This window comes from Trachinotus anak, unplaced genomic scaffold (genome assembly GCF_046630095.1).
Source record: "Trachinotus anak isolate AG129_WGS33_773 ecotype Australia unplaced genomic scaffold, CSIRO_AGI_Tana_v1 ptg000015l, whole genome shotgun sequence".
NCBI lineage: Eukaryota > Metazoa > Chordata > Actinopteri > Carangiformes > Carangidae > Trachinotus > Trachinotus anak.
In genome coordinates this window covers 11,102,650-11,112,326 of record NW_027273866.1, presented here as the reverse complement: position 1 = coordinate 11,112,326, position 9,677 = coordinate 11,102,650, and the positions used below count along the sequence as shown (strand labels likewise).

At 43.2% G+C, this 9,677-nt stretch overlaps 1 protein-coding gene across 4 annotated transcripts in view; it reads left to right on the top strand.

The window, feature by feature from the left end:
- alms1 (ALMS1 centrosome and basal body associated protein) overlaps nt 1-9,677 on the top strand; it is a 64,282-nt gene that overhangs the window by 47,722 nt on the left and 6,883 nt on the right. For all 4 annotated transcript variants that reach the window (XM_071498332.1, XM_071498334.1, XM_071498335.1 and 1 more), the window contains exons 5-13: nt 210-379; nt 2,237-2,396; nt 2,783-2,903; nt 3,005-4,880; nt 5,090-5,249; nt 5,507-6,679; nt 7,212-7,327; nt 7,819-8,908; nt 9,243-9,365. In XM_071498332.1, coding sequence (XP_071354433.1) covers nt 365-379; nt 2,237-2,396; nt 2,783-2,903; nt 3,005-4,880; nt 5,090-5,249; nt 5,507-6,679; nt 7,212-7,327; nt 7,819-8,908; nt 9,243-9,365 — 4,834 coding nt within the window. In that variant the 5' untranslated portion in view covers nt 210-364. The remainder of the gene's footprint in view (nt 1-209; nt 380-2,236; nt 2,397-2,782; nt 2,904-3,004; nt 4,881-5,089; nt 5,250-5,506; nt 6,680-7,211; nt 7,328-7,818; nt 8,909-9,242; nt 9,366-9,677) is intronic.

The following is a 9,677-nucleotide window of genomic DNA, read 5'->3' as shown; positions in this document are numbered from 1 at the left end:
GACTACAAAGTGACCAAAAATATGTTAAAAACTACCACAAAGTCACATAGTACAACCAGAAAAAGCATAAAATTTTACAGTGACTGTACACACTAGAGGGGTGAACAGTGTCACACTTAAATCATCTTCAGGGCTTTGAAAAGGGTGAAGGTCCACTGTTTTTTTAACTAGAAGACTTTAACTTTTTATTTATTTATTTTTTTAAACAGGAAGTGATCCATCTGTTCACTAAACGATCTTCGGCCTTCTTCAGTTCAAATCCCTGCTCGCGCGAGTACATCCTAGCAACGCTCCTTGGATACGACGAGAGGAAGCCCGCTCACAGTGGCGGACTGACAGCAACAACAACACCAACAACACCAACATGGAGGCTCCACGGGTAATATTTGTAACTTTAACTTGATTCCTGGTGTGAAAGTTAGGTTATGCAGCATTCCCGTGTCGTCCGTCGGAACACTTTCACGGAAGTCTGGCTAACTTTTAACCCAGCTTTGGCGGTTAGCTAGCTGCTAACTGCTCTGCTAGTTTGTTAGCTAAGTTGTCGGTCGAACAGCAGACGGTTCAACTCTCAACCATAATGTCATTGTCGGACAAAACATGTCGTTTCCATTGTTCGTAATGATGGTAGCACCAGTGCCTGGCGGCTACTCAGTTGCAAGATATCGTTAACGTATGCAGTTTGTAAAGAGCTTAGTGATGTGTTTGTCACCAAGCTAACTAACAGTAACCTGTTGCCCGTAGCTAACTTATTTCCATGCTTGCGGACGAGTTGATTGCGATCTATAACATAATGTTGTAAAACTCTTGGATAAATGATTTATTCGCAACATGTGGTTCTTGTGGTATTAAGAAGCTCCCAAAAAGTCTTAATTGAGCTTGTTGAACGCTGCAGAAAGACGGTGAGATTGACTGCCTTTTAGCAGGATTTGACAGTTTGCTTATTCAAGAGTTCTGGCAGTCATCACTCTTTATGAAGACAAAATAACGAGCTCTAAAGATGACAGTTTTTCAGAGACAGAAACAGAGGTTACAACTAACATCTATGGGTACGACAGATAACGTACAGTGTAGACAATAGGTGTGTCAAGAATACTGCTACTTGGCATTTAACCTAATAAGGCTCTGCAGAACATCTATAATTCAGTTATTTTATGCATGGTGCCCCTTCCCGTTAAGTGTTTACGTTATTTTGCCTGCCATCATATCAAAGCAATTAGAATATAAGTGCCAAGAATGTCTCAACATTCATATTAATAATCTGATGGACAGATAGATGGATGGATGGATAGAGTACGTTATTAAACACAAAGGGAAATTATGGTTAGAACAGCTAATCAAATGAATACATACAACAGAAATCAAATGAAGAAGGCAAACAGCTAAATTAAATCCCCAAAAGCCAAATAATATGCAGCTACTAAAGTAGATTAAAATAAAAGCAAAAACTATAAACTAAAATTAGGACCACAATTTTTAACTGCAGTAATATTGAAAATACACTGAACTAAGATAGCGCCCCCTAATATACTCTACATTAAAGTGGTGTAAGTCTAGCAGATAATGCTATCTGCAGCGAGGTGCAGGCTTGCTCTTAGATATTAAAAATACATTTTTACTCTACATTGCATATACTTTGAATATAATTGAATATAGTTGGTTCAACTTCCTGATCATTCTGGAGAATAATTTTATATATATATATATATATATATATATATATATATATATATATATATATATATATATATATATATATATATATATATATATATATATATATATATATATATATATGTATATGTGTGTGTACACAGATATTAGTCTGTTACATAAAATGTTGAGCAGTCTGCTCTGGTTATATGAGGATCCTGAGGCTTTACTGACAGTGGAGTGTCCTCTTCCAACACAGGGGAGGGTCGTTATACAAATTGACCACAGCTGGCAGGAAGGGTGTCCTATAGTCATCTGTATTGGTGCTGAATGTGCTCTGCTGTTTGACCAGCAGGTTGTGGAGGGGCTGAGAGACATTTTTCCAGGCGGAACATTAGATTGTGCAGCATGCTCCATTAGCAACTCCAGAAGCTGCAGAGCTGTTACCAGCAGTTGTCAACTTTAGCTTCTGAAAGTTTTCTTGTGTTTAGGTTTACAAAGCAGTGTGAAATGGAACAAGAGAACAGTAACAGTGAGTTACTTTTTTTGTTGATTTGGTTCAAAAAGGCTGGAGTTGTCTCCTCAGGTGCTACCAGATGAAGATGTGAGTCAGCCTGTTGGACAGTCATCCATAAACCAACTGGGACCTCAGAGTTATTACGGTGCCAGTCAGGACCAGAGGCAGCCCAAGCTGACAAGAGATGACTGGGAGGTTCAACAGCCAGAGAGACACTGTTTGGAGCTACGTATGTACATTGACTAAAACAATGAGTTTCACTCTCTCCTCGGGTTGTTTTTCTTTCCCAGTGTATATTGAACCCAATCCTAGGTGATGCCGGACTGATGTATTATAAAAAATCAGTGGCTTTGACTCAAAGCATAAAATATGCTTTATGTTATGTATTTATGTAAATATATTTTTGTCTCACTCTTATGATATTTGTGCAGGTATGGAAAATCACATTTCAAGTTGTCTAGTTAATTATTCATCACATTGGATCTCTTGATAATAGCTTGTTTTAGCTAGTGAGGGTTTGCATAAATTAAGGCTGAAGGATCTATGTTACAGTTGTAAGTTGTATGTCTGTTTATAGTGCCTCTGGATAACATTCAATATTTTCTGTATCATCAGAATTTCAGGACAGCAACTTGTCCCCAGCCCTTTCGCTGTTGCCTGTAAACTCTGGAGTGGAACACAACTTCACTGATTATTCTTTATTCCAACATAGTAACAATGAGTTTGCCCCTTTAAGGTAAAAATAAATGTCAGTTAAAAGTCAATTATGGGCATAGTTTTATGCAACATGTCATATGAATAGTTAAGATTTTTTATTTATTCTTTTACTTTTTTAAGGGCATACCCCGACATTTCCATGGCATCAGACATGTTTCACTTCCCGCCCCAGGATGGCACCACTCAGGCCTCTGAGCAGGGCTCACTGTCCCAGCACCCATTGGCTCAGGCAACTATCCTTTCTGAAGAAGGAGCAAGCAGCTGCTCTCTGTCCCAGCACAGTTTGTCACCAGGGGACAAAGGCAGGCGAGAGGAAATGGGTCACTCACGACTGACTGCTACCACTGACAGACAGGAAGTACCATCCAGAGATGATGCAGGTATCAAAAAGGGGGACTCATTGACACAAACTAACACTCTGGACAAGCTAGCAGGAAAGGCTGTAGAAGATGAGACTTTCTTTCTGAGTAAGGATATTCCTGCCCGGCATCTTATGGAGCTCCTTCAGAAAGATGTTGGTGTGCCTAGCAGCAGTAGTAGTGCTGCTTCCTCTGCCTCTGAGACATCTGTGAAGAACAAAGAGTCTAAAAGCACTGTGCAAGTCTGCAAACAAGGCCTTGACCAAAGCATGATTAGAAGAGAAGGTCCTCCAGGTGAAGCTTCTCTTCCACAGCAGCAGTCAAAACAGCCTGAGGCAGTGTCAAACGAATCACGAACACTGTCATCTGAGGTCTGTAACATCACAATGGGTTCCCGCAGCACTCAGCCTGATAACAGTAGTGAAGTGTTACACAGAGAGCTGCTGTCTGAGGTAGAGAGGCGCAGCAACCATGAAGCTGAATCTAAAAACCAACAGCGGAAAAGTCCTTCACCAGGTCAGTGTCTTACTCCATATCCCGTAGAGACAACTGAAAGCAAGTCAAGTGCGACCCGAACAAATCTGGGTGGCATGCCATGGACTGGGCCGTTTTCAGCAGGTGTTGAACGGGTTCACAGAGAGCAAGACCTCTGGTCCTCAGGGAACCAAACAGGGATTGATGGGTCCTACCTGGGTTTCCTTCCACAGTCTCAGTCCACTCCAGGGGTTTTTAAGGCCCCATCCAAATCCAGTGTCAAGGCTACAGTAGGGCATCTTTCTGCCATAGAATCCAGTAAAGAGAACTCATATCAATCAAGCACAGGGATCTCTCAACGGCTAGCTGTACCTGAGGCTGATGTCCATTGCCCAGACAGAGCAAACCAGTGCCAAGAGGAACATACCTCTGCAAAAGTCCAGTCTCTTCCAAGTCTCAACTATTTGCAGAAAGTAGACGCTTGGAGGGCAAATCAGAGCTCTGGCAAAACGTCACTGTTTGATAGCCTGGCATTGCAAGGATTTTCTGGTATCTCTCCTAAAAAGAAAGCTTACGATGCAGTATCTGACACCCTGAATCGCATCCTGAGTCAGCAGGCAAGGAGTTTACAACAACCTCCTGTTTCAAGTGCGACCAACCATAATGTCACACAGAGCTCCTCTACGGTTCCATCTGGCTCTTCTTCCCCAAGAAGAGGGGAGGCAGTGGGCAGTGCGCCCAGTGACAAAGATAATTATGGGTCTGCAGCAAGACCCCCTGCCTCACCCTTCGGCAGGTCACAGTCCCACTCCTCTCTCAGCACAGTCGTCATGTCAGTTCAGAAAGATCAGCAGACTTCAAGACCTGCAGAAAAAGAGAGGAGCCAGACTCAGGATGATGTCCATCATCAGCCAAGTACCACAGCTCAGCCCTCACCTCTCATGAGCCTCGGTCAGTTCAGTGATGTGTCACTTGATAGAGATTTGACTCATTCAAGTTCCCAAGATAGTTATAACAGTGAAATTAAATTGGGAGCTTCCATTGGAGCTTCTTCTGTCACCAGCCTAGAGGTTGATAATTATGCCCCATACTGGACTTCAAAACAGTCAACACCACCACCTCTGCCCAGACCACGAGAGCTCAACATTGAAGAGCGAATCCCGGTAATTGAATATACACACAAGTGTAGGATTTATTTAAAATATGTTTAGGACTGGAATATTTATCATGTGTAATTGTTTTTCAAAAACATCAACTGCTAAATAATTTTTTTTCAGTTTACATCATATAATTGGGTGAAAAAAACACCATGTATGTATAGATTTGTATCCCTGATTCTGATATGGTACTGATTTGTTTTGTTTTTTTGCAGATGTATCTCCATAACCTGGGTATTGACCAGTCTCCCTCAACAATCTTAACCCCATTTGCTCCCAGAGGGCCAATCAGAGAACCTGAATTCTCTCCTACTGATCTCTGTACAATTAAAGGATCTATTGGAACCCCAACCAAGAGCACCCAACCTTCTGAAGGTATCTAAGCTTAAAACTGCCATTCATAACAGGAAAGAGTAGAATTTTCACTGAGCCAGAAACAATTGTAAACCGTCTTATACCTATCAAAAATATTTCAACCAACATTTATCATGTTGTAACCCCCTAGCCCACATCATGCCAGCTGGCCTGAGAATCAAAGATACTAAGTTCTATTTGACAAATGCATCTCTTTGTTACTTATAATGAACCAGTTTGGTTAATTAAAAAAAAACAACAACATTTTGTATTTTCAGGTGGCAGTCCCCATAAAGGAGAGTTTTCCAGGTCTAGTGTTCTGTCAGTGGACTCCACAGTATCCATACCATTTAGCCTGGACAGTCTTGGTCCAGCTGCATCCATCCCAGAGCGCACCACGCAGGCTGCTTCTCCTTCTACTTTGTCACATACAGAAGCTATTCAGAGTAAATGCAGACAGGCACTCTCCTCCCAGCCTGATGAAGACTCCCACTCATCCATACTGCAACCCAGCCAGCAGCAACAGAAAGACAGCAGTGTGACCTGGAGTGCTGTCCAGCTGGGAGATGACCTCTTGTTAGCTCCTAAGGTGAGGTGTGGGGAAAGGGACTTGGGGTCACCCTTGCAAATGAGCCGTAGTTTGGAGCTAAGTGCAGAGGATTCTGTTGTTAGCTCTAAGGCTTTGGGGGAGATCCGTAAACTACTCTCTCAGGTGGACAAAGCAGTGTCTGCTGGATCTTCTGCAGCTTCTGAAGCCTCCCCTGCAGCGCCTCGTCTGCTGTCTGATGATGACATTTTCCTCTCATTGAGGAAGAACACCAGCAGACTCCAGGACTCCTCATTCTCATCCTTCTCTGGAACTGCAGACCCCAGAACTCATTCCTCCTTGCTGTGGGCCAGGTCCTCGTCCGATTCCATGCTAACCTCAGAAAAACCAAGACAAAGCTCTTTAGGCGGAGAGAGTCTAACCTCATCATGGCAACCTAATTATCCATCCACACAGTCTCTAACCACTGCACCTGTTGCTGGAACATGCAAAAGGCTACAAGGTAGTGCTGTTAGTAGAGGTGCAGGGTCATCTCTTGTCCTCTCTAAATCAGCCCGGCGGGCAGAGCCTGAGGGCTGCAGCGCTGCACCTCCTGACAACAAAGTCTCAACACAGCCACCAGTTGTCAAGCCTCTGTCAACTGTGAGCACACAACAGCTCACCACAACACCCACAGAGACAGCGTGTGCCGCAGAGGAAGAAGAAAAGACTGCTCTTGGAGGTCCTGTGCAGAGCAGCTCTTCGTCGCCCACCGTCGAGGACACAGATCAGGGAGTGATGAGTGATGGAAGCAGTGACAGTTCACTGGCAGTCAGAGTGGCCAAGTTACTCCAGAGTGAATCTCCAGCCACCATGGTGTCCAGTACACCAAGCATCACTGATCAAGAGGAGAGCAAAGCCAGAGGTATGACAATTCAGAGACTGGCAGGGTCTGATATTAACACCTAAGCCTTAGATTACAGTTAAGTTGTGTTTCTAGCATTTTAATACTTCATGCCAACAATTTTCTTGTGCCTTTTTTTTTTTTTTTTTTTTTTTTTTGACTTTCTCAAATTGTATCCCTGCTGACCACTCGACACTGATTGTAAGAAACATAGGTCCTGTGTTTAAAATGAAAATCATATTTCACCAATCTGGGTACAGTAGTCACCATATGTGGAGATAAAAGTTGGCTTTGAAAAGTTACTTTATTCAGTCATAGAATGGTCTCTGGTTAACTAATGGTCATGCAATCTACAATAAAATTCAATAAGTTGTCAGCAAAAAGTCATATGCTCAGTATCCTCACAATAGCTGTTTCTTTTTTACAGAAATCATGGTAACTACACGGCTTCTGTCTTAGCTTTCATGCACAATCATGTCAATCTCAGAAAACATTAATACACTGATTACTTTTAAATGTTGTACATCAGGTTAAAGATATTTTGATGTTGCAGAGTGGATTAAAATGAAGATATCAGGACAACAGTGTGAACCTCTTGAGTTGGACAAAGAAGACAGAAAGCGGATTGAAGAGATCAAGAGAGAGCTGTTGTTGAAATACCCTATGAAGGTAAACCAGTTATGAGTATCAGCAGTCAGTCACAATCAAAAATGCTTTATTTGTAGTGAAGTTTTTTAAAAAACTGGCAAAGCAACATTAATTCATGTTTATGTCACTTTTAATTAATTTTTATGTATATATATATTTTTTATTTTATATTTTGTCATTTTCATATCCCCACCTCAATCTCTGGACAGTACAGGTCTCATTGTTAAGGTAACTGATGTGTGTCTGTGGGTGTTCTTTGAAGTCCTTTATACAAAATGGCGTGCTGTTACAGTAAAAACAAGAACTTTGAGGTTTGATTATCCATGCATGTCACACCTCCGGACAAACTGTTCCCTGTTCTGCATCCAGGTTTGGTTGCAGTGCTGAAACGTTTTGATGTGAATCTTGGTGGCAGATGAATTAATTCACAGGATAAGGTAAACTAGGACCTTGCCTGGTCTCGGACCCGGCCCGGTTTGACACAGACTACTGTTTTTTGTTTCTCCTTCTAGAGCCAGTTGAGTACAGATACAGAGAGCAGTGCAGCATCCAGTGTTAGAATCCCGAGGGCGCAGGATCCTCCTGATTCTGCAGAGACATTCAACGCCCCCAGTTATGCGAACAACCAGCTGTCGCAGCTGCAGCAAGGCCTGAGTGTGAACCTCTCTGACTCCTGCATGCAGCTTCAAAATCCTCTTCGCCTGGGTCTAGAAGCTCAAGTATGGGAGATAGCTGCCAAAGAAGGAGTAACCCTCCCTAGAACAAACCCTCAGGCCCTCACATCCATCACCATCGCCACCCGCAAGCGCTCCACCTCACCCTCTCCTTCCATGTCGCCTGTTCCTGCCATCAGTCCAGCTTCAGAGCCCCTCCACCTGTCTGAGCTCTCCACAGGAGCAGTCGAACATCCTCAAGCTAACGGGCTCGCTACTCAGAATGAAGAAGATATGACAACCAGAGAACCAGCACCAGTGTTGCAAACCAGTAGTCTCTACACCAGAAAAGAAAACTCTCAGTTGATGTCAGGAAATCAGAAGAGGCAAGATGCTGTGGGATGCCAGTTTGAGGAACCACCTCTACCCTCACAGGGTTTAAATAGAGAGGATGGGAATACCAGAGAAGACAACACACAGTCTCTTCGGAGAGATGATGAGTTATCCATCCAGAACAGCTCTGTTTCTGGTGCTCATGGAGCTGAACAAGCCACAGGCTCATTCACCTCAGAATCCCCTGCCAGGACAGGTCACGTCTCACATGTCCATCTCACTCTGTCCCCCAAAGCCACTGATCACAGCTTGCCGATTGCTGTCCACTCAAGTCATGCTGATGCTGTTTCAACGATGCCACGCAGAGAATTTGTTCCGCTCAGACACTCTCCATCTGCTGCCAGCAGTCCAGACGAAGGTGTTGGTTTGTCCAGTCCACCAGACTGGTACGAGACCCCAGAACCAAAAAGACAGCAGGGATGTGAAAGAGTAGACACCTCCACGCTGTTTAAAGCTGTTGTACCTACAGGGAGAATCACCTCCACATCCAAACAATCCTTTACACCACATTACAGACCTGAAGTCTCCAAAAGACCCATAACCACTGATTCACCAGGTAGGCTTGTTTTGAAAAGAACTTGGTATAATATGAATAAACTATGATGTAAACACTTTCCTCCTCATTTATTTTGTCTTGTCTGTAGCAGGAGTGTAATGGAACATAAAGAAAGAAAAGCCTTAATTTATGTAATAATCACATCATGAATGAGGATAAAGTTCAAACTAGAGGACAGATGAGAACAATGTGTATTCTAACTTGTATTTAATGACTGTTGCCCTACCTGTGAGGGATGGGGTAGAGCCATGGCCAAGTTGTGGGTGTGGCAGTAGAGCCAGGAAATAAAAATAGAGCACCTGCAACTAACAATTGTTTTTCATTCCGTCTACAGCAGTGCCTGTCCTGCTGCCTTATAAGCCCCGTGGTAGTGAGGAGCTCTTCTACATGCCACAAGCAGAAGCTGATGTCTCCTCTACAGGGCCTTCTGACACCACCATGGAGAGCTCACACACAGGTACATTAAAATTTTATTGAGCTCCAACATACAGATGACAGCTGGTGTGCTGGGGTTTCATGGGCTCAGACTCATACCACAACACAACATCCCACTGCCTTGTCAAGCTGTTGACCTTTGAGGCGTGTCATCCCCCTCCCTCTCCCCACAGTTCCTGTCTGACCTTCTACTGTACACTGTCACAAAAATCTTAAATCTTAAAAATAGTCTTTAAGAATAACCAGTGCTCTCTGGGACAGTGCCAGTTTTGTGTCAGCTGGGAACAGTTTCCACTCCATTACAGTTTGGCACACAATAAACCAAGCTATCAAA